General features: G+C 39.4%; 1 protein-coding gene and 1 non-coding gene across 3 annotated transcripts in view; one reads left to right on the forward strand and one right to left on the reverse strand.

The window, feature by feature from the left end:
* Positions 1-21,722, reverse strand: part of KITLG (KIT ligand) — an 88,708-nt gene extending 66,986 nt beyond the window's left edge. For both annotated transcript variants that reach the window (XM_025403396.1, XM_025403395.1), the window contains exon 1: positions 21,049-21,722. In XM_025403396.1, the coding sequence (XP_025259181.1) occupies positions 21,049-21,063 (15 nt within the window). In that variant the 5' untranslated portion in view covers positions 21,064-21,722. The remainder of the gene's footprint in view (positions 1-21,048) is intronic.
* A 691-nt stretch (positions 21,723-22,413) lies between these two features.
* LOC112635737 lies at positions 22,414-22,584 on the forward strand. The gene has a single exon (XR_003122062.1). It is a non-coding gene; the product is annotated as a U1 spliceosomal RNA (small nuclear RNA).
* Positions 22,585-24,902: the final 2,318 nt, after the last annotated feature.

The raw sequence follows: 24,902 nt of genomic DNA on the forward strand, positions 1-24,902 counted from the left end.
TTTTTTTTTTTTTTGAGACGGAGTCTCGCTCTGTCGCCCAGGCTGGAATGCAGTGGCGCGATCTGGGCTCACTGCAAGCTCCGCCTCCCAGGTTCACGCCATTCTCCTGCCTCAGCCTCCGAGTAGCTGGGACTACAGGCGCGCACCACCATGCCCGGCTAATTTTTTGTATTTTTAGTAGAAACAGGGTTTTACCGTGTTAGCCAGGATGGTCTCCATCTCCTGACCTCGTGATTCGCCCGCCTGGGCCTCCCAAAGTGCTGGGATTACAGGCGTGAGCCACCGTGCCCGGCTTGTATTTTCTTTTTAATTGCACATAATAATTGTAGACAATCTCATTTATGCTCTGCATCCCCATAGATTAAAGATCGGTCACGGAAAGTGAAATAAAGAGGTTGTGAAACTGCCCCTGAGCTTGGATTTGGATCCGTTCTTCCAAGCAGGCAGGCTCTTTTCTACCTAGTATAAAAGTGAGGCAAAAATTGTTTGGGCAACAGATGAATGTTAACCTAAATAGCCAAGTTTCAAAAGTCAACTTTAGCTTCACTAATATATCCAAAACAGCTTTAGAAAAGAGCGTGTTGGCTGGGAGCCGTGGCTCACGCCTGTAATCCCAACACTTTGGGAGGCCAAGGCGGGCAGATCACAAGGTCAAGAGTTCAAGACCAGCCTTGCCAACATAGTGAAACCCCGTCTCTACTAAAAATACAAAAACTAGCCGGGCATGGTGGCGCGCACCTGTAGTCCCAGCTACTTGGGGGGCTGAGGCAGGAGAATCGCTCAAACCTGGGAGGCGGAGGTTGCGGTGAGCCGAGATCGCACCACTGCACTCCAGTCTGGGTAACAAAGCAAGACTCTGTCCCCCAAAAAAAAGAAAAGAAAAAGAAAAGAAAAAAGAAAACAGTGTGTTTACTCATGCACAGAGAAGTAAATGGTATAGAGGAGGGGGTTGGAAAACATTAACCTTAGAATCAGACTGCCCATATTTTAATTTCTACTTTGACAGAACCCTTATGGCCTTTGGAAAGTTATTTTATCATTCTGGGCCTCAGTTTCCTCATCTGTAAAGGGGCATAATAACAGAACTGACTTTATAGGTTTACTGAAGATTAAATATAATTATGTAAGTAGGCATTTAGTACAGTACCTGTCAAATAATGCACCCTTATAGATGTTTGCTATGGCTACTATCATTGCTGTCTAGAACAAGCATCCCCAGTAACATCATGCCCAAACTTGAAGAAGGTTGCTTAAGCCAAAAATCTGGGCACCATCCTTGATTTTTCCCAGTCCCCTATTTCCACATCTGATCATATTTTCTACCAGCAAAATAAATCTCAAAACTCATTTCTCTCCATTTCATCCTGTACAACTTTATTTTGTGCTAAGCTCTTAGCACACACTTACTAGAAGATTACAAGGATCCTCTAAATAGCCTTCTTTGCTTTCAGACTTATTACTCAGAATAGTATCTTCTTCTGGGAATATATAAAACACGGTCACTACCTGGTTAAAATCTCCCAATGTCTTTCCATTACATTTACAGTAAGACTTGAACTCCTAATCAAGGCCTACAGAGACCTTCAGAACAGACTTGTCCAACTCCACATTTACGTCTTAGTAACCTTTATCTTCCCACCATGCTCTAGCCACACTGGCTTCCTTTATGTTCCTGAAATACCTGGAAGGTAATTCCTGCCTCAAGTCCTTTGTCTGCTGCCAGCTTTCTCTTTTTCAGGCTTTGCCAATGGCAAGTTGTTCTTATCATTCAGGACTCAGTTCAATTACTGAGAGACATGACTAGCTGGATTTCCTAGGCGGACTAAGAACCCCTAAGCCTAGCTGGGAAGGTGACTGCATTCACCTCTCAACAAGGGGCTTGCAACTTAGCCCACACCCGACCAATCAGAGAGCTCACTAAAATGCTAATTAGGCAAAAACAGAAGGTAAAGAAACAGCCAATCATCTATTGCCTGAGAGCACAGCGAGAGGGACAAGGATCAGGATATAAACTCAGGCATTCAAGCTAGCAAGGGCAACCCCCTTTGGGTCCCCTCTCCTTATGTGGGAGCTCTATCTTCACTCTATTTCACTTTATTAAATTTTGCAACTGCACTCTACTGGTCTGTGTTTTGTTACAGCTCGAGCTGAGCTTTCCCTCACCACCCACCAATGCTGTTTGCTGCGGTCGCAGACCCGTGGCTGATTTCCATGCCTCCGGATCTGGCAGGGTGGCTGATGTGCTCCTGATCCAGTGAGGCGCCCATTGCCACTCCCGATGGGGCTAAAGGCTTGCCATTGTTCCTGCATGGCTAAGTGCCTGGGTTCGTCCTAATCGAGCTGAACACTAGTCACTGGGTTCCACGGTTCTCTTCCGTCACCCATGGCTTCTAATAGAGCTACAACACTCACCTCATGGCCCAAGATTCCATTCCTTGGAATCTGTAAGCCCAAGAACCCCAGGTCGGAGAACACGAGGCTTGCCACCATCTTGGGAGCTCTGGGAGCAAGGACCTCCTGGTAACAATACCATCTTCTCAGAGAAGGCTTCCCAGGTAACCTGTCTTAAGGAGCACCTCATATCACATCACATCACGGTTTTACTTTCCCTTAAGCACTTTTCATTCTCAGAAATTATCTTGATAACCCAATTAGTTTACTCTTATCATTTGTTACTCCCAACAAGAATATACATGGTATATGAATGAGGATTATATTATTCTTATCCGTCATTCTTACCTCGAGCACCCTGATTTGGTCCCTTCTCATAGTACGTAATCCTCCATATTTGTGGACTGCATGTATTGCTAACTGCTACTGAATTGCTCATAAAAGTGCTCCTTCAGTAAAATTCTCTTTTATATGGTACGGACCAAGGTAGTGGCAATATCTAAATTGTGTGACTAGAGAATAAAACCAGGTACATATTGATGGGGCAGAGATGAAGGCTGGCCAATGTACAATTCACTCCTCAGCAGGTGGTTTCCATATTTACACAATGGACTTGCAACATCGCCAACCAGTTTTGCTTATTATCTGTTTCTTGCACTTGACTGTGAGCACCATAAGGTTCCATATGGACTTTCAGTCCCTCCCTGTTTTGTCAGAGTGACTAAGGCAATGCTGGGTGTGAAGAAGCCCCTCGTAAATATATTTAGAACGAATGAGTGGATAAACAGGAGGGCTTTGCTCATCAGTTGGATATAAACCATTGTCATCCTTCTCACTCTTACGCTCAATAACTGCTAAATTCAAACAGCGACAATTAGCTAAATTCTTCTCAGTTTGAACTTTTAACCATTTTCTTTGTATCTTTAATCCTTCTCTAGGTCCATGTAAGTGGAAAACTAGGCTATAAAACCAGGAGTAGACTATAAACTCCAGGAAGGGCAGCGATAACTTAACTGTTTTGCTTACTACTGTATCTCCGGCCTCTAGCACAGTGGTAGTAAATGCTACATAGACAATTTTAATGAACGAACAATCATTGAAAAATGCCTCTCCTGGTAGATGTGGCCCAAAATCAAAGTGCTGACCTGGCTATAAAATCCCCAGAGTTCCCTTTCTGAAGAAACTACCTAAGTATAAAGTGGACTCATTTTCCTTTATTGACAAAAAGGGGCATATAAAAAAGCAAAAACACTAAAAATATCCCACAGAGCTGAAATGTAGACACTGTCCTGCAGTAAGTTCACTGGAAGTCTCTGAGAAGTCAACGATTCCATAGTGCTTTATTTAGAATTTATTATAATACGCAACTATAAATTTCTTCTTATTTCCCCAATGAGTTGCAATGATCAACATTTCTAAAGTAGCCATTCATAAAAATTATTCATGGTGATTCTGCATTCAAAATGCATGCAAAGAATAAGATTTCACTTGGGGCAGACATACCCAGAAGTGATGACATGGGCTAAGCTTTTAAATGCTAATCTTATCTGTTCCCAAAGCATTGGTTGACTCTTATCTATCTGTCATCTTTTCTAAAGCAGGCAAAACAATGCTCATAAAACTGAATCCATTTCCAGACCTATTCCTACTTTGAACAAAACAAAACCAGCTACCTTTTCTTCAGGGTCACAGTGGCATAGTGTTGATGCTCCCCTAACATGCAACTTGTTTGCAAGAAACAGAAAGTCATGCCAGACTACTCATGAGCTAATTCAATGAAACTTCATCCCTCCCCTAAAATAGGCTGCATCATCACATTTTCATGCTAATAATCATGACTAAGTGGCAAGCTCTTTTATTCCAATTGTTTATCATGAGATTCACAGAATTATACTTAGCATTCTCTCTAATACCATTATGATGTAGGAGGAGACTCTAAATTCATTAAGAAAGAAGATGTAAAGGAAGATGTGACCGGACGTGGTGGCTCACGCCTGTAATCCCAGCACTTTGGGAGACCAAGGTGGGCAGAACGCCTAAAGTCAGGAGTTCGAGACCAGCTTGGCCAACATGGTGAAACCCCATCTCTACTAAAAATACAAAAAATTAGCTGGGCATGGTGGCGGGCACTTGTAATCCCAGCTACTAGGGAGGCTGAGGCAGGAGAATTGCTTGAACCCGGGAGGCAGAGGTTACAGTGAGCCAGGATAGCCCCATTGCAATTCAGGCGGGGCAACAACAGCAAAACTCCATTTCAAAAAAGAAAAAGAAAAGAAAAGAAAAAAGGATGTAGGACAGAAGCAAAGAAGGAGATGATTTTTTACAATGTATCAGGATAGGAGTACTGGCATCACACATCACACTTGTTATTGTTATCTTAAAAGATTCTGAACTAACAATTTTCTCAGTAAATGTAAGTTATTGTGCATTCTGAAATTCATCCTCACGGTAGGCTTGGGAAGATTATTTTGCTTTCAAGTTTAAAACAAAAGAAGAATATAGAAAATGTACCTTAAGACCTCAAGTCTTGACTCTTAATAATGCTGGGAAAATACAGAAAGAAACTTTCTTCTTGGGGCAGGAAAGAGGGAGAGTAGGTAACCATTTCAAGATAATCCTTTGAGCTGCTTTTCAAAGCAGCTGCTTTGCTGAGGAATCAGAAGGGGATGGAAAAACTAATGTAAACAGGGAAACTGTTTGGATAGCAAAGAGATTTTCTCACCATATGCGAGAGAATAGGGATCTACTTCCTCAGGAAATAAAGAGAGGGCCTCGTGAGCAGTATATTCGCTAAATGAAATTTAAGATGTACTTCAGCTGCTGTATGTTTTAAGTGCCAAATCTGCACAAACCATTTTGTACATCTACTTCATTGCTCACTATTTGTGTGTTATCGCCTCTTCTTTATGGTCCTTTTTGGAGCTTTTCTTTGCAAATTAAGGCAGAATTTAGACTTTATTCTTTGTGATATAATTATATAAAACTGGAAACATTTTATTGGTTTAAGAAATGTTAACTTTTCAGATCTACACCCAAAACCAAGAAGCTTATCTGATTAAAAAAAAAAAAAAAAAGATCATGCTCCAAGGTTGCATCATTTTAAACACTTTAGAATTTTTAAAACTTGGCATCAAAGAGTATCCCCAAAATGATATATGTTTTTTAAAGTACACGCAATCTCTGTAACATTATTTTAGAGCACTATATTGTAAAGCAGTAGTATTACTGCCTTGAGTCACTAAGATAATGGCTTCTAACCACACATGAAATTTGAAAACATCACTTCTTGTTAATCCTTCTCCAACTTTCTTCCTCCACACTTAATCTCCGATCTTATGTATTGAAACATTATTTTTGCTAAACTCCTTAACCATATTTGTCTTAAATACATAAATATCCTTCTAATAGAATCATCTGAACCCTCTCATGTTGTCATATTTTTGTCTTTCAACCCCTTTTAGACAGACTATACACCTCAGTATCCAAAACTACACAACATCCTTTATTTGTGTATTGCACTGACTACCTATTAACCAGCACAAATTGTTAACAGAATTTTAAAGGAAGCATCTTGAGTGTGGGTGAGCTGGGAAGGAAGAATCCATTTACTATATTTGTAATAGGTTCATGAATTATTATGCATCAAAAAAAATCTTGGCCGGGCACACTGGCTCAGGCCTGTAATCCCAGCACTCTGGGAGGTTGAGGCGGGCGGATCATGAGATCAAAAGATCGAGACCATCCTGGCCACCATGATGAAACCTCATCCCTACTGAAAATACAAAAATTAGCTGGGTATGGTGGCACGTGTCTGTAATCCCAGCTACTCAGGAGGCTGAGGCAGGAGAATCGCTTAAACCCCGGAGGCAGAGGTTGCAGTGAGCTGAGATCACACCACTGCACTCCAGCCTGGCGACAGAGCGAGACTCCATCTAAAAAAAAAAAAAAAATCTCTAGGTAAGAAAAGAAAATGACAACAGTACTAATACTAAGCAAGAAATTAGGAACAAACAGATCAGGTTTGATGACTGAGAGTTGTAAGATACTGAGCAATTTGCTCAACCTTTGTGAGCTCACATTCCTCCTCTTCTATTAAATAGAATAATCACACTACCACCACCCTCACAGGTGGGGAGAATCAGGAGACATAAAGTATGTAACAGATTTAGCTCAGGATCTGGCACAGGGAATAAACATCGGAAAGCAATATTTTTCATCCTTATCATCATCAACAATATTCTGCCCTAAAATCCTTTCTGGTTCTTATGTCTTCATATATCTGGCATTAGCGAGTTTCAACTGGTCCTTGTCATTCAGCCTATTGTGTTATTTCCTTAAGAATGGCAAGTCATTGCCTCACTTTCTCCTTTATTTACTTATTTATTTTTAATTTACCGTCTCCATTCTCTTCTACCACCCCAAGTGGCTCATTTATCATTTCTCTTTCTGAGGAAAATTATGTTTGAACAATGTATGTATGTTTATCCAGGACAGTGTTACATGCACAGTTTCATGTGTCGGCTGAGGTCAGCGGGCACAAAATTGTCAAATGTCTGGATCCATTCTTAGAATGCTAATAGGTGGATGCTGTCCCTTAAAGAGACATCTGGCATTAAATTCATAGTTTAGTTCAGAAAACCTTTATCAGTATTTTGGCACTGTGCCACTAGCTAGGGATACCAGTGTTAGACAACTTAGCAAGGTAAGTAAAAAAGTAACTTTAATATAATGTGATAAGTGATATGATTTTTTTTTTTTTTAAATGCTATAAGAGCTCAGGGTAAGAACAACGTAGTAGGGAGTGGGGCTGGGGAAGAAAAGCAAACAAAAGTCAGGGAGGACTTCCTGTAGGAGAGACCATCAAAGCTACCCAAATGAGAGGCCCTCGGGACCTTGGAGACCAAGTGCAGCAATATAGGTATGTCATTGTACATAGTTAGGTGACGCTGGAATGAAACTTACCACTCAGGGAGTGGTGGAGATAAGCAACAGCCAAACCACAGAGGCCCTTGTATAGCGTGCTGAGGGTTTGGACTTTATCCTGAGGGTAATGTAAAGTCGGTAGAGGATTTTAGCCAGGGTAATGACACAGTCAGACTTCTGTTAATAACTCTAGATTGTGTGCATTAGAGAGAACCTTTAAAATTATAGGATCTACCCCCACATTTTGATGGCTAACAAAATGTACATCCTGAAAGCCTCATAGAAATACAGTACTACATACATGAATTTAGGATATGGATCTCCTGTGCTGTCAGCAAGTTCTTCTTCTGACTTTCCTGTACTACCCCTCAAATGGTAGGACACAAATCATCAGGGAAAAGTGCAAAAGGAATTCCTTGTTAAATCTAATTCTGTTTCTAAGCAATTCACAAAAATAACACTTGTCAATGTTTCTACTACATTCTCCTTTGGGCCTTAAAAGCAAGGACTTTAATATATATATACTTTTTTTTCTTTTTCAATATCTAAAAGAGATTTTTGCATTTTAGTCTTGGTTCAAACTGTTGTGTTAGATCCCACTGTGAACTGAACCCAAAATTACTTCCCACATTTCTGGCTTGGTAAATTACTCACTGTGGTATCCATAATCAAAGATTCAATCAATAAACTTCCAGAAAACCTTTGGAAACAAACTTTGGATTACAAAAGAGTTAGAAAACAGGAGCTGTTTTCTCTCTTTCACAAGTGTTTTGAACAAATCAGCACTCCATCAAAAAGAACATAACAGTTTAATGTTCTGTCAAAGAATGGAATGCTTGTTTACCTGAAGTAATGGACTGATAAAAGTAACTTGCGTCTGTCTTGATTGATACAAAACTTACTCAAAGATGCATCTGGACAACCAAGCTCTTAAACTAAACAGAACCACTGACAAGAAAATAAAACCTGAATTCATAAAGGAAACATTTCCAAACTGTTGATTCTATACAGTTATTAAATTCAACACATGCAAAAAAAAGTAAAATAAAATAAAAACAACAAATAAACAACCTTCGAATGCAAAACTGCATTTTATCTGAAAGGAGTTAAAATTTACCGAGGTTTTCTGGTACCTGTCCTGGTGCCCTTCTTACACATTAGCTCATTTAATCCTCACAGCCACCTTAGGAGTTAGACATTATTATAAACCTCATTTTACAAGTGAGAAAATCAGAATGTTATCAGAAGACTCAAGTGACTCAAAGTCATACAGTTTGAAGAGATGATTCCAGATTTATGAGTCTCCAAAGCTATTCATGATCATACTATACAAAAAGTAATTTGAGGCTCATTTTAGAAGCCATTAATAAACTAAAGTTTTCGTGTATTTGGAAACTTTAAATTTTTTATTGCTCAAGGCTGAGAACAATACAACAACACTAGGCCTCTCAATGGACAGTATAGTATGTAGAACACTGCTCAATTAATTACTGTCTTGACTTTCACAAGTTGTGAGGTCACCAACATGTGTCAACATCCTTACAGACACAGAGCAGACAGTCCAATACATACTGATGTGTCTGCTGGCATAATCCATTCCCTAAAGCTTACAGATACAATTTACTGAGTATCACTTCTGGGTCAGACAATTTCCACATATTATCTCATTCATTTATTTATTTTTATTTTTTTTATTTATAATTTATTTTTTTGAGACAAGGTCTCACTATGTTGCCCAGGCTATTCTTGAATTCCTGGGCTCAAGTAATCCTCCTGCCTCCATCTTCCAAAGTGTTTGGATTGCAGGCATATGCCACCATGCCCAGACCATAACCTAATTTAATTATTGTGTTCTTCCAACTATGTACTATTACCCCTAAGACCGCATTACACCAATGAGGATATTGGGGACTAAGGGAAGGAAATAAATATCATGCTGTAATCATAATAGTAGAGATAAGATTTAAACCTCATTCTGTCTAACTCCAAACCCCATGCATGCTTCTTCCAGTCTGCACAAGGCCAATGAGCCAAACACTTTGAGAAATATAATTTACTGCTTAAAAGTAGGGCAGGAAAAAGTGTTAATTCTGAAAAACATTGTTTTCTAATAGTACAGTTATTGGAGTGATTGTGATTTGTGATTACAAATTAGGTATATAACATTATTTCTAGATTTTTAAAAAAAGGAAGGGAAAGAATAAGGAAAGAAGGGAGAAAAAAAAGAGGAAGCAACAGAAGGAAGCTGCAAAGTACTATTCTTCCATTTTACAGAAGGTTAAGAGAAGGTTAAGGAAAGATAAATAAATAGCCTAAGATCCCACGTCAAGCTAGGGTCAAGAGCCAGAGGTAAAATCTATGTGCTTTTCACACAAAAGCCATGTTATTTCCATTGTCTTTTGACAAGTGGCTATATTTTTATGGATGCTGAAAATGACCTCACTCATATAGGGGAAAGTAGGAAATCACTCACTTATTCAAAATAGGAATGACTCATGTTCTGTTCCCCTAATTCCAGGTAAAGCAAAGAGCTTGGGAATGCGAGCTCTGAATCCAAATCTGGTTTATAAGCCAGCCACCACATATTGGTGCTGTGATCTTGGGCACATGATAGAAAGAAGTAACTTTGGTCTAGGTAAACTCTTTTGGGATTCTAAATATATGCATTTTTTCTTTTTCAGTTTTTGTTTTTAAAAAAGAATAAAAACAGCTACGTTACTCAGGACAAAAGTGAATTTGAGGCTGGAGTTACTTGGATAAATTGCTTCAACTTTCCCTTTCACTCTGGCAGTGGAGATTTTGCAGTTAAAGTCACTTTCCTGAAGAAAGGAGTCATCACTGTTGATAAGCATTACATTACCATTTGTTTAATGGTAATAGCAAGAGTAAATGTTTATTTAGTATTTTCTTGTTGTCCAGCACTGCACTAAGTGCTTTTTTGTGGATTATTTCATTTTATCCTTATAACCACCTATGAGAAATGTACCATTGCTCATTCTGTTTGGCAGATGGGGAAATTGAGGCTAAGAGATTTTCGTTCTTAGGCAACCAAAGCAGACCAAAGCAGAGTTTGGTTAAGTAACCAAACAGAACCAAACAGAACCAGACAGTAACCAAACAGACAGTAACCAAACAGTAACCATACAGAACCAAACAGAACCAAACAGTAACCAAACAGAACAGTAACCAAACAGAACAGTAACCAAAGCAGAGTTTGGTTAAGTACATCTCTGTTCTGTTGTCTCCTTCACCTGTGTTGAGATGATGCCAAGACTTTTTAGCCAACACTTTCATTTGTACTAAACTGCTACTGAGTAAGTTACAAGGTGATGCTGCTCATAAGGATGTGCTGACAATCACCCAAACCTGCGATATTAATGCAGAAATTTTTTTTTTTTTACTATTAATGCAGTTGGATTGATAAGAAATGAACAAAACAAAGGCCACAATATAAAAGGCTGGTAGCTTTAAAACCCAGACATAAGAGACATTATTATCAAATAGTTTTCTAATATGATCGCAGACATTTAAAACTATCTTCCAAAACAGCATGTAAAGAGGGTCAGAGCAAATTGATAAAAGTAATTTCTGAAGTAGCTTTCCATTCCAAGAAGTTATTCTGAAACACAACTTTAAAATATTTTAAAATCTGCCCTCTGCCAACAAAGTACCACTTTATTTGAAAGACAGAAAGTTTTCTGGCAATGAAGTAATTCCTAATTCCATAAAGTAAGAGGACATCTTTAGAGTTTACAATGAGCTTCCCTCACAACAGTCCGATGAGTCAGGCAAGGGGTTTCCTTTGACTGCTGGGGAGATGGGTGGGAGAGCCTGATGAGGAAACCCAAGCTCCCTGACTTGTGGGAGTGTTGCTCATATACAACCATTTACACTTCTGGTAAGTACTGAGGAGTGTGGGGTCAGAAGCAACACATCACTCAACCAGGGGACTCGGCTTTGCCTGCTCTCAGTCTTTCTGGTGTAAGGTTAAAATGCATCTTCATCTCCACACATAAATTCAAAAACACAAAGAAGTTCAAGCCTTACAGTTTGTATGTGTATGCATGAGTGTCTATATTGGTGCATTATATTGTAGTGATTAGAAGGAATCTGGCCTTTAGATTTAAATAGGCTCGGCTTCAAATCCAAGCTCTTCCACTTACTTGCACTTTTTAAATGCTCATTTTGGGCAAGTTTTCGTAATCTCTCTGAACTTCAGGGTTTTTTTTTTTTTTTTCTTTGTTAAAAAAATGATGCCAAATAATAATATGTACTTTACAACATTTTGCTACAATCAAATGAGATACACTTGTGCAGTTTGTGGCATGGTGCTTCACCCATGGGGAGTAATTCACAGTTATTAATTATTAATTTGTCTTAATATTTCCTTATTTGGTAAGCTCTTCTTTTACTTCTTAAACAGCTTGTCTTTGGCCTACTTTGTATAGCTATTTCCTTTGAACAGAAAGGGAAGAAAAGTAAAGGAGATAAAATTGGGAAAACTTTTAAAAATTTGCTAAGGGTGTTTATGAGTGTTAAATAAGATAGATAATGTATAAAAAAGAGAGTTAAGCTATTAGTCTCTAAGGATTGGTTTTAATTTTTTTTTTATTTATGAAAGTCCTATAGCCAAAGCCAGGAATTACTAACACCGAAGTTATGTCTTACAGCATACAGATTTGTATAATGCTCTGTGTGATTTACTATTCTTTTAGAGAAGGAAACGATGACCTATTAAGTAAGTGCCAGTTGCTGTGATGTTAGACAGTCCATCTCTTTTAATTATCACATCAATACTACTCCTAGGTGGTTACTTCTGTGCCCATTTTAAATACTGAGAAAGTGAAGTTCAAAGAGAAAAACTTACTGGGGCTGGTAAGTGGCAGAACCAATACTACATTTGATCTATACCCATTCAAACCTTTGCTATTCTCTCACGTCATCTCCAGTTTCACTAAGTAAATGATGTTATACATTCACTGAAAATGCTGTAAAACAGCGAACAAAGTAGCTTTGCCAGCCATGCACCAAACACATTTGTGTGTATAATAGACCTAGCACACTTGTTAAAATTTTGCCATTAAAAAAAAAAAGGCTTATAAAAAATGTATCAGTATCTAACAACCTGAATTAGGTCTCCATTCATTTCACAACATTCCAAGTGTATTTACTGAGCAGCTGGCAGGAGCCATTCTTTGAGGCAACTGCAATCATGAAATTTTTGCTGTCCAAATTCTATTACTGGCAGCCGTTTTGAATATCTGAGTTGCATTTGTTTTTGATTCAATGTTCATATAAACAGAATACATATCTTTGAGGTATTAAGCTACACTAATGTGCTGTGGTTAATGCCAGCTGAGTCTCTTTTGCAATAAACACCTGGGACTGGCAGGAGAGAGACCTTGTCTTAGTTTCCCTATCTGTGAAATGGGGTTTTAAAAAATAATAACTACCTCTCACCGGAAAAGTGCTATGAATTAATTAATCTTGGAACTATTTTCTACTAAGTGCCATTTTGGCATGATCTATTATCAGGATGGTTTGATTTTATAATACAATGATAGAAGCTATTTAAAATGGCTACACATTTAAATGCCAAACACTTGACACATAGCACAGTAAATTTCATCTCTTCAAGTTGAATCATTATATGTGACATTTGTACAGAAGTGCAAACAATAAATGGTCAAATCAGTCTTGGATTTAAAAGTCTAATTACTGAAAAATATAAATAAATAAATGCAAAGTACTTAGAACAGGTCCTTACACTGTGAGCATTATATAAGGATTTGCTAGTATTATTAGAAGCTACTTATAATTTTAAATTAAAATTCTCTACAGTCAAATGTGTCTCTTGATTTATATGAAATAAATCAAGTAAGCTTAATGCCTATATATATATTCTTTTCTTATATATTCTTTTCTTAATGCCTATATATATATTCTTTTCTTAAACACTCTAGTTTCAAATTTAAAAAAAGGTACATTATTTTTCAAGTATTATTAGAGCATAGAGTACTGTGGCTTCAGTACATTACAAACAGGAATTAAAGTTTTAAAAACACTTTTCTGGGCAGGGGCTAAGAATAAATATAAACACGTACATATATATATACATATATATAATTTGTTACAAAGATAGTGGAAGAATTATGTAAGCCCTATTTTGTAGTTCAGTGATTTTCTACATAGAATTAATGTCATCCAAATAGTAAAAACATTATGCTAATAACTTCCTCTGCATTTTTCATGAATGTTGCCTAATCCCTTTATTATCCCCTCATTTTGTTTAGTTCCCACTTTGGACCACCTGGAAGTAGAAAGCACCAGCCATTCTCCTGTACTGTGATAATGTATCTTTCAAACAGCAGAATGACATATGTGTTAAGGTCAGTCCTCTGACTAACACAGCACATCAAAGATTTCTGACTAGGGCCCACTGAATACAGCAGTTTTCTAAAGTTGCCAGAAATCCAAACGAAAGCAATCACAGAGCTTTTGGTTGTTCATCAAAAAAGGAAATCCCTAATGTGTTAACTATTTCAGAAGCATTAAATTGTACTTTTACACGAACCATAAATAATGATGTATGACTGCTCAGTATGACCGCTGAGGTCTGTTTTGCAATCCTTGGGTTTTCTAGATCATGTTAGAAACAATTTTATATGAAAACATCTCTACCCTCCCTTCTCCCCACTCCTCCATCTCAAGTTCTGCAGTGAATATAAATTTTAACAGCCAGTACATCCATATGGATGCCACATCCCAGGAGGGTGACAAGGCCTTTATAACAAAGCATGCTTTCTCTGTCACACTCTTCTTGGAAGTCAAGGAATCTGTGTGTTTTCCCAAGGCAGTTGTTTGGGAGGGCACTGAGAAAGGAACTCCAAGTAAACAGTAGAAAACTCAGTACTGCAGGGCCCTAAGAGGTTCCTTCGCAACAGACCACCGCTATTCAGTTGTATTCCTCAGAGGCAACCTGGTTCACTGCCACTCAAATACTCACATTTAGGTGAAACAAGCCAATAATGAGATGCGATTCAGCCCTGGAGCAGAGGGAAGACACTGAAAGGTCCTCTGCTTTAGGGATTTTATGTCAAGGTGAAAAAGAGGGAAAAGTTCTAAGCACTCACCGGGCTTATGTTCAGCAGATGAACTTTTGCTCCTGAAAAAGCAACACATATGAGCATACAAGACAAACACAACACCCCCCCTCCAAGCTGTGCTCTTTCCTCCCAGGTTTGCACAGGGATGCAGTTATGCAGTGGGGATGCCCTTTCTGCAAAGGTGAACAAGGCTTGCTTTTTCGAGTGAGCACTGATGAGTTTGCAGTGGTCCTTTCATGTCCTTTTACATGGTCACCCCAAAGAGCAAAGGCATTCTTTGTGAGCAACAGACAAATTTTGAGCTGCTGTCTGTGTACCTGGAACACAGAAAAGGCTACCTAGTTGCCCTGCTCCCTCCCAATTTACTACGTTCTAATCAGCAGCACTCAAGAGCTCCGGGACAACAGCTACAGGCACAAAGTCAAGTGCTGAATTCCTGCATCCAAATATCCTAATGATAGCCATTGCTCCTTTTTGTTGTTGTTGTTAATTTTCTAGACTATTGCCTCAATTCTAAACTTCGTTTTAGTGAATAGCTCAGTGGGTAATAGCAGTGACTAGAGAAGAGCATTATCTTCATTGTTATGGCCCTGTTTTCTGAGAAATGTGTGTTCTTCTAGCTGGAGGAGGGTCCAGCTGATCTCCGAATATTCTCATGTCAACAAGAAAAGACTGCCATAGCTTCTGACTCCAAAAAACAAAAGGCTGCTGTTGCTGCTAGCTACTGGGTTTGCTCCAGCTCAGGTAAGCAAGCAAGGATGGTACTGGACCCAGACAAAAGCCAGTCAGGGAGAGACTTGGCATAGTATCATCTGCAGGAACCGCCTTTCCCTGAGGCTCCCTCCTCTTTCCACCTCTGTGTCTCCAGTTGCAGCCTCTCATCTTCACTATCTTCTCAGGATTAACTCTTGGGCATGATTCAGAGATGCTAAGACTGGGAGACTAGCCCAAGGTCACACACCTTGAGGCAGAGCAAAGGGTAGGATCAGTTCCTCTGATTCTCCCCTCAGGGCTCTTTCTATTACATCATCAGATCCCTTCTTGGTTTTCTTTCTCCATTTCAACTCCATGCACGTAGGTACTGGAAGTTAAATGGACAGAAAAAACAGGCAAATACAGGGAAGCATTCCCCCTTTGTAAGCTTATCTCCTCTGGTTAGCTGACTTTGTCTTAGAATTCTTTTTCATAGAACTTAAAACTTTAGAAGAGAGAAAGTAAAGATCCTCTTTAACTATGGATTTTGCTAAAACAGGAAAGTGTAAATACCATTCTTTCCATACAGAAATATCAAGTAGTAGGTGAAATGGATAAAAGTAGAACAGTCTAAATTTAAATCTCCTTCATTTCTCTCCATTGGCTTATTCATAATCATAAAACAATGGTTATAATGTGTACTCACACTGAAGCAATGGCTACATAAATCTGAGAACTGAAGGAAGCTTAAATGCCATCTGGTTCAAATCTCTATTTTACTAGTACTTTAGAAATGGAGAATTTTAGAACCAGAAGGCACTTAGAAATCACCTAGTCTCACTTACTCATTTTACAGTCGAGCAAACTAAGATCTGGAGTTCAAATAATTTCCCAAATTACTACTACTTAGTGTCCAGGTTAATAAAAGAAATCAGTCTCCTCATACCCAGGCCAAAGGGGCAGCCTAGAAAAAGAGTAAAATGTAGCCAAAGGACAAAGACAGGTAATAAAGAACAGTCTTCCTTTAGATGGCACACATTATTATTTTAAAGAAAGAACCATGAGCCTCAACTATGAGAAAATCACTCCCCCACCTCTTTTTTCTATAGAGAAAGAAATAGGTAGAGATGGGATCATGACAATTCTCTTAAACTCCCAGCCCCTGTAAATAGTTTTTAGTATACTCGTAATTAAGTGAAAAGGCAAACACATCTTGCTGCATCTATAACTCAGAAAGGCTACAGTCAATGGTTTCTACAAAACAGAGCCTATAAAAAACCAACCCTGAGAGTAGCATATATTATAAAAGTATCTTGGTGTTCCCTCAATTTGTTTTGTAAATTGTTCTGGCTACACATATGACTAAGACCAAGAACGGTCTCTTGCAGCTGCTCATGATTTATCTGCTAGAAAGAAAGATAAAAGATCACTCCTCAGAGATTTATATCCAAATGTCTTGCCCTAATTTACAAAAGGGAACATTAAGATAATCCAGAAAAGAAAAAATAAAAGTCCCAAACTAGCATAATGAAAAAAAAAGTCACTGCACGTTGCCTGGTAAAGACAACAAAGACACCCCACAGAAACGAATGCATGGTCTCACTCAGAAAAGCAAGTGCGAGAACATTAGGGATGGGAAACTGACCAAGTCTCTTTGTCCAAAATAAAATAAAATAAAACAAAATAATTCCTTAGAATCATAGAAGGAGAACTTAGAAAGCAAGAATGTGGAAACATGAAACTGAGTCAGCGATAATGATAATATTTCCATTTTCCATTTCTATTTTCTATTCTAATTATCTCATTCATTTGCACTTTAAAAGAAAAACCTTCAAAAACGTAGCACCTCTTATGCCCACATATCACCTTTGTCTTCACATATTCCTGGATTGATGTGTGTTAAGTATAGTCTATAATTAAGATATTAGCCTATTAATATAGATATTAGTCTATCATGGGAGTCACCAAATCGACAGATGTAGATTTAGGAAAACTTGGTCTCTGTGCTTGGTTCATTAGGCATCATTTAACTGCAATAAGTCAGTTTTTCTCTCGCTTGTAAATGTAGGCCAGCAGGCACTCTCTTCTGAGGAACAGTAAATTCAAACTGTACATATAGTAAGCTACCATGCTGGTATAAAGACACATATAAAATTTCATTTAGTCCATAAAGCCATCATGTGAGAAAAATCTTTATAACTTTTATTATCATCACACAGATTACAAAAAACAAAAGTCCCCAAAAGTTTAACAAACATTTGCCTAAGGTCATTTGTCTCATGAGTAGTACAACAGGAATTAGAATCTAAGTCTTCAGAAGCTAGAGCCTAGAATCCTTCCATCAACCATATTGTAGGTGTTTCTCAGACATGGAAAGCGAAGGCCACACGTAGTGGGATTTGCCAATCCATGTAAAAACCCTCCAATATCCAGACTTGCTATTTGAGTGGGAAACTTTTATGTGATTTATGGTGATAGAAACATTTCAATCACCTATTATTAAAGAACAAATGTGACCCAGAATTTGCTCTCTTCAAATCAGCGGTTTGATGTAAATAAAATTTAGCAATTTTAATTGGTTTGGCCCAGACTTTCAGATTTCCATATGGTTATTTTCCCTGTTTTATGTTAAATGTAATCAACTTAGCACTTAGGTTTTAAAGTCTTGGCAGAATGTATCAATTAAAAGCTACATAAATTAGAATTATTCAAAGCATACATTCCAAATTGAGTGATCTTAAGGACAAGACTAAAAAAATGCTCTTTTCATAAATATGTTAATTTTCTTCTACAAAGTAAACTTGCATCGTCACCCACATGACAAACTTCATACAGACATAAAAGAGATATTTTCTTTGGAGTAGTGAAAACTAGCATTCTATTTGCTTATTCTCTGAGAGTTAGTATGCCTAAAATGGCCTTTTTACATTGTTTGCAAGATCAATCTTTCTTATCTCAGTATTTCTGAAATTGACAGCAGTTATGACACTTCTTACAAACCATCCCCAAACTAAAACGTGAGCAGAACATTGATAAATGTAACACCAGGTACATTAAGCTGATGGTACTTTTAACCAAATCTTAATCAGTGTTGCAAAATATGGTGCCTTGATTGTAGTCTAAAATGGTGTATCAGAATATTATGTTTAAAAAATAGTTACACGTTGAAAGAGACATTTTTCTAAGCCCAAGCCACAATTACCTCTAGAAACTGTAAAACCACACAATCTGAATAAAATAAAATCAAACGGAAATCTGAAAAACTCAAAAGACATTCATTTCTGTAGAACTGTGATTAAATGTATTGTCACAATTGCTCCTCATGGCTATTGCCTGTGTCATTATATTCAAAATACTGAAGTGTACCACACATGCTAAATGAATGAATCATTCATCAAACCCCAAGTGGTTGTTGATGGAATTTTCACACTTATTTAGCTTGACTGAAAGGCCAGAATACCTGGAGTCTCCATGATTCTTGCAGAGCTGTGTGATTCAAATTAAAGTCCATTTTAACATATTAAGTTTTTTTTATATGTAGGAGAGTACAGAACCAGCTGCTTTATAATAGAACCATGGTATCGATGCCATGTTTATAAATGACTATTTAGTCAATATTAATACATACTCTTCCCTGGTGAGGATAACATTAGATTCAGAACAATCGATCCTACTTCTTAGTTTACAATTTACGTAGGCTACTTTCTATCCATGCAGCATTTGCACAGAAAATGTCTTTTTAACTTTGGATTAGAAAATTTAACAATATGAAAGAAGATCTAATCACCCCCCCCCCTCCATGTCTGCAGATTATTTTATTGATTTTGGGCTATTTCCAGTGTCCCCTTTTTCAGTGACTGTGGAATTGCTAGAAGTATTCTTAAAGAAAACCTTGAAGGTCATTAGATCCTAGGCAATGAATGCCTTCATTCAACAAGGGCACTGCCCTCCTTTGCCTGCAAGGCGTTTAACATCAGTAAGTTCCCCCAAAGGGCCTGCACTTTAACTTGTGTGATGTGTGACCGAACAGGTCACATATCTAAAATACTTAGCTTTCTCAAATGTCTCTGGTCGGCAGCACTGAGTCACTTAATGCCACAGCCACAATGTTTCAGACTAGATTGACCTCTTTCTAGTTTTCAATGGAATTATTCCATGTAATCCGATTTACACAGCCATTTAATCAAAGCGAGAAAGGAGATTACAGAGCTCACATTTGTTTTGCAAAGCAGGGGTGCAAGGATCCTCAATCCTACTGCCTCTCAGAGTGTCTTGATAGTACATCCCCTGGCTTTGGAGTGTTGGACATTAACCTTATCTGTCTCTTGTGTTCTTCTTTAAATAGGAAGGTTTAGGCTCTTTTCCTGAACTAGGAGGTAGCAGCTTCTTCCCCCAGATCTCACCACTACCATTCATGGGAGCAGATGCTACTACAAAAAGGAATAGGTCTCTACCCTTCTTGCAATTCCGCAGAAAGCTCGTCTAAATCAAGAGATTACAATAAAACTTTTCTTTTGTTGCAAGCATCTGTAACATTTGCATTTCGACAGCACTCTGTGGTGATTCCAGGTGTGGCGCTCAATGCCTTGCCTGAAAGCTAACCAGCTTGCAAGAGAGGGGAGAGGCACATCGCTTCTTTTCTCTTAGAGAGTGCTCTAGAGACTACGTAAGCCTCTTTCAGCCAGGCAATGTCCCTTTTCCCTGCCTTTTACCACATCGGTACAAGGGGCTAGAGTCTTGCAACTTTCTTCCCAACGTGTACATTTGCAGGCCTAGATATCTGTTTAAAACATGATGCTAAGCAGGCCATTTGATAAAGCATTTTGAGCACATTGATGCCTTCATTCTAAACCAACGATGTGTACAAACACCCCGATTTCCTTTTTCCCCACCATTTCCACCCCTTCCACACATTTCAGGAACTGCAATCTCCGACAGAACCTCTGGGGGGTGAAAGGGCAACCCTTACCCAACCCGCGGCAGACAACACATAACAATTTCTAAGGGGGAGAAGTGAGAGGAGGTAAGAATCAACAATGGTGAAGAGAACTGTGGATAGGGGGCACCGTGGCGGCCCTTTCTAAAGGACGAACCAGGTATTTTCTTAAAAAAAAACAAAAAACAAAAAACAAACAAACAAAAAAACACCACTAAAAAAATTCTAATTTTCCCCCTGGGCAGCGCTTTACCCACAGTGCTTTATGTATAATGCAGAATTTAGCAGCACTAGGAATTATCTCAATCACTATCATTTAGAGGTGCCTATTTTATAAAGAGCCTTTATCCCTGCTGAAATGGGGAAAGGTGCATGCATTGTGGAGGTACTACAGCTCTTTAGAGCCCATACAGAGCCGCAAACTAGGCAGACACCGCCGAGAGCCAAGTTTCCCGGGAGGGCCGGGCAGGTTCCCGCCCCGCCGAGAGCTGCCGCTTAGGAGCTCCGCGTTGGCTTCGCTCCCCCGGCTGCACCCGCGTCCGTGCCGCTCCCGGTGCCCGGCGCCCACCTCGGGGCTACGCAAATAAATCTGAGAGAGAGAGCCAGCGAGGGTGGCGCGTGGGGTGCTGTTTCATAATCTCCCAGAATCCACGGGAAAATCGTCTCCTATGCAAAGACATGCTTTCCCGTGATAACTTAAAATTCCACGGCCCAAAAGCCAATCTTTCCACCAGACGGGAATTGTGGTTTCCGACTGACAGCTCAAAACTTAACTGCGGAATCTCCAAACTTGACACAGGCTCCCTCTCAGCACTCTCAATCCTTTTCTCCCTGGCTCAGCGGGCTCGGGATCGTACACCACGCCGGCCTCCCCCTCACCCTCTTGGCTCACCCGGCAGGTACAGCCCCGCACGCCCCAGCTGCAGGTCCCAAGGCGCGCCGGCACCGGGCACGATTTTTCTTGGCGAGCCTGGGAGCTCCCGGGCGCGCCCTACTCACTTGTGTCTTCTTCATAAGGAAAGGCAGCGCTGCGATCCAGCACAAGCAGTGGTGTGGCGACTCCGTTTAGCTGTTCTGGAGCTCCAGCATATTGCACGAACAGCGGCGGCAGATAGTCCACGCATTGGGTAGCCCGAGCGCAGCGCCCTCTCCACTGTCCGTGCTTCTTGCGGCGCTTCTAGTCTCGGCGCGAGGCGGCGAGCGAAGCCCGGCTGCTAAGCCGCCGGCGCTTTTATACAGTTCCCTCCCGCCTGCTCCGGACACGCCTCCTTCCCTTCCGGAGCCCCGGGTAGGCTAGAAGCAGGCAAGGGCGCGGAGGGAAGAATCGGGAAGGCGGCCAGAGCACGGTAAATGGCCCAGAAGTTGGGCAGATTAGGCCAACCTCGTCCCCTCGCCTGGGGGCCCCGGGCCTGCACCGGCGGGAGGCCGCGAAGGCGCGGGGACGCAGAGGTCGAAGCTTGGTACCCTGCAGCTACTGCTCGCGACGAGTCTCAGCTCACCCTCCCGGATCCGACGGGGCTCACCTGGCACGCCTGGGGACAGACGAAATAACCTCGTGCGCCAGAGAGGGCTCGGAGCTCCCTCTTTTATAGAGTCGGAGAGGGAGAGGAGTCGGGGAGGTTCAGAGCAAAGAATTCACCCTGCCTGCCTTAGAGAAATAAAGTTTAATTGCGATCTGTAGTTAGGCCATTGTCCTATCACCTCTATTTTTTTAAAAAAACAATTACTTTAGTGAATGAATATTTAATAATTACAAGAATTGTCGACTCAAGGTTAAGTTTTGCAAGGGGAGATGCTTCATTCGGAATGGTTTGTTACTATGTCTTTGGAAATTAAGATTGAAAGAGAAGCGATAGATTATTAAACTACAGGTCACCAACACAGCAAAGCTTTGAAAGTTGTACTTTTTTGAACGGAAAGATAATGCCACCACAGTAATAATAGCTAACATCATTATGTGATGCACTTATTCATGTACCAGGTACCAGACTAAGAACTTCGCATAGATTATCTCATTAAATTCTTTCATCAAAACTATTAGTATAGATCTTATTATTTTGTTCCCATTTTATGGACGATTAAATACAAGGTTAATTTTCTTGACCAACCATATCTAGTTAATGGCAGAGCTCTAATTTAAACCTGGAGCTCCAGCTGTACAGTCTTAAAAAATACTTAAAACAAATATTTTATTGATTTTCCAAAATGTGTCTGTCTTTGTTTGTATAACTGGAGAACATTCCAAAGCATGTCATTAATTTTTTAAAAGAAAATATTAGCTGAACATTAACATCAGTGATCTTTAAAAGAAGGAATGATGTATGAGTTTAGGAATTAGTTATTTTAATAATAGAGTAGGATTCCAAATTTGCTTTAATTAGTTCAGGTGCATTTGTTAAACACGAATATGCCAAACCTGTAATCAGGGCGAAGCTTATTTATTTCACTCCGGATGTGCTGACCTCTGTGATTTCCCCAAATGTGGGAAACTTGACTGCATAATTTAGTGGGGGACTGCGTTCTCACTTTCTCAGGTTAGAAAAAATATGTATAGACAGCACATCAATCATGATTCCAAGTTGATAATTGCTTAGAAAGATTTTTATACATTAGGTATAAAAATATATCAAATATCAAATATGAAAATGAGCTGCTTAATTTGGATACTGAAGGCATTGCAAATGATTGTTTTCTTTCTCTTTAAGATTTTTTTTTATTTTGTATTTTTTAGATGGAGTCTCTCTCTGTCTCCCAGGCTGAAGTGCAATGACACAATCTCGGCTCACTGCAACCTTTGCCTCCCGGGTTCAAGCGATTCTCCGCCTTAGCCTCTCAAGTAGCTGGGATCACAGGCGCCCACCACCATGCCCAGGTAATTTTTTTGTAATTGTTTTTAGTAGAGATGGGGTTTCACAATGTTGGCCAGGCTGGTCTCGAACTCCTGACCTCAGGTGATCCGCCTGCCTTGGCCTTCCAAAATGCTGGGATTACAGGCATGAGCCACCGCGCCTGGCCTCTTTAAGATTATTTTAAAGTGTAGCATTTTATTTTTTTCTGCAGCTTTATTAAGTTATATTTGACAAAATAGTATTTATTTACCATGTACAATGTGATGTTCTGCTTATGTATACATTGTGAAATTATTAAATCAGGCTAAATAACATATCCATCACCTCACATACTCATCATTTTTGGGAGATGAGAATATTTAACATCTACTCTTTGTAGTTTTGAAGTACCTCAGTATATTCAGGGGATTGATTCCTGGACCTTTCAGGTATACCAAAATCTGCATATATTCAAGACCCACAGTCAGCCCTGCAGAACCTGCCCACACAAAAGTCAGCCCTGCTTATACATGGGTTTTACATCTCTAGAATCCTGTATTTTCTATCTCAGTTTGAAAAAAAAATTGCATATAAGTAGGCCACACAATTCAAACCTGTGTTGTTCAAGGGTTAACTGTATACAGTACATTAACTGTAGTTATCATTGCTGTACAATAAATCTCCAAAACCTACTCATCCTGTCTAACTAAAACTGTGTACCCTTTTACCACCATTTTCCCCCCAAGGAAAAAAAAAATATTTAGTGTCAATATAAACTCACTTTAATGTATAACATTAAGTAAATAACAAGTAGTACTAAAGGAGGACAGATATGACAAAAATAATCAAAATCGTATGAGAGTTACTGAAGCCTGTGAATCGTAGATCTAACCATACGGCTTTTATGAGACCAATAAGAAGGAATGGACTGATCCGTTGGACTAGGTTTAAAGAAACCAGGCAGTGTTCCTAACAGAAATTCAGTTCAATTTCTTTTCATTCAGCTCAGTAATACATGCTACGTTCATCTCCTGCAATGCATTCTCATTCTCCTCTCTGTTCCTCCCTCTTTCCGTTCTTTTCCCTCTCAGTTCTCTCTGTCTCCTCCCACCTCCACCATTCCCTAGTTCTAGCTTCATTGATATCACTGACTTTCTCATCCATACCTGTATCTTCTGCTTCCCTCATACTGCTGCATTACAATTTTGTTGTGTAGTAATGTTACTTGAAATTAAATCAAGAGAATGTCAAAGCAAATATCCAAGAGATTAGAAAGAGCTAATATGCAAATGAAAGATTTTGGGTAGGCTTATATGGAAGTCGCAAATGGGTCAGAATGACTGAGATCTCTCCTTAAGACTGGCTTTTGATAGGGGATGCAGGCCAGCATTCAGTTGATTGGCAGAAGAAAAACCAGGGAGTTACTTTAAACTGAACAAGAGGCAGGGCTATGTTCCAGGTAGATAGGAGGCATGGGGTATGTTTTCTTATGGAAATAGCAGGCTACCATTGTACAGCTCAGGGAGTTCAACATTTAACGCACTGGGTAGAAAGGTATTTCATAATTATCTAATATTGCTTGAATACTTTCAATACTCTTCGTCAGTCATGCTATTATTGATTAATCCAATTTTGAAAAGCTTTTTTCCTGAGCTTTATCATTTTTGTTGTTAAGAGGCAGGTGTAATTTACCAAATAAGTCTTATCTTGCTTTGTGCATATGAAATATCTCTTGTTCATTCACTATTTTGTGGATATCATCTTTTAGACACACATATTGTTGTCAATATTTTTCTTTTAAAAAATGGCTCTCACAAACTGAAACTTATTGCCTGACCAAGCCAGACCAGAGGCAGGCTCTCTGTATCTGTCTTTGGGTGACTGGAGGAGGGGGAAAAGGAGAAGAATGCTTTCTCTTTGATTATGAAATTTCCTCTGCTGAAAGCTCTTTGGTGGCTTGCCATTGCTCTTGGAATAAAGAAGTTAGCACCTTACCAAAGCCTCAGGGCCTCCAGGATCTTGCCT

This window comes from Theropithecus gelada, chromosome 11, assembly GCF_003255815.1.
Source record: "Theropithecus gelada isolate Dixy chromosome 11, Tgel_1.0, whole genome shotgun sequence".
Taxonomy (NCBI): Eukaryota; Metazoa; Chordata; class Mammalia; order Primates; family Cercopithecidae; genus Theropithecus; species Theropithecus gelada.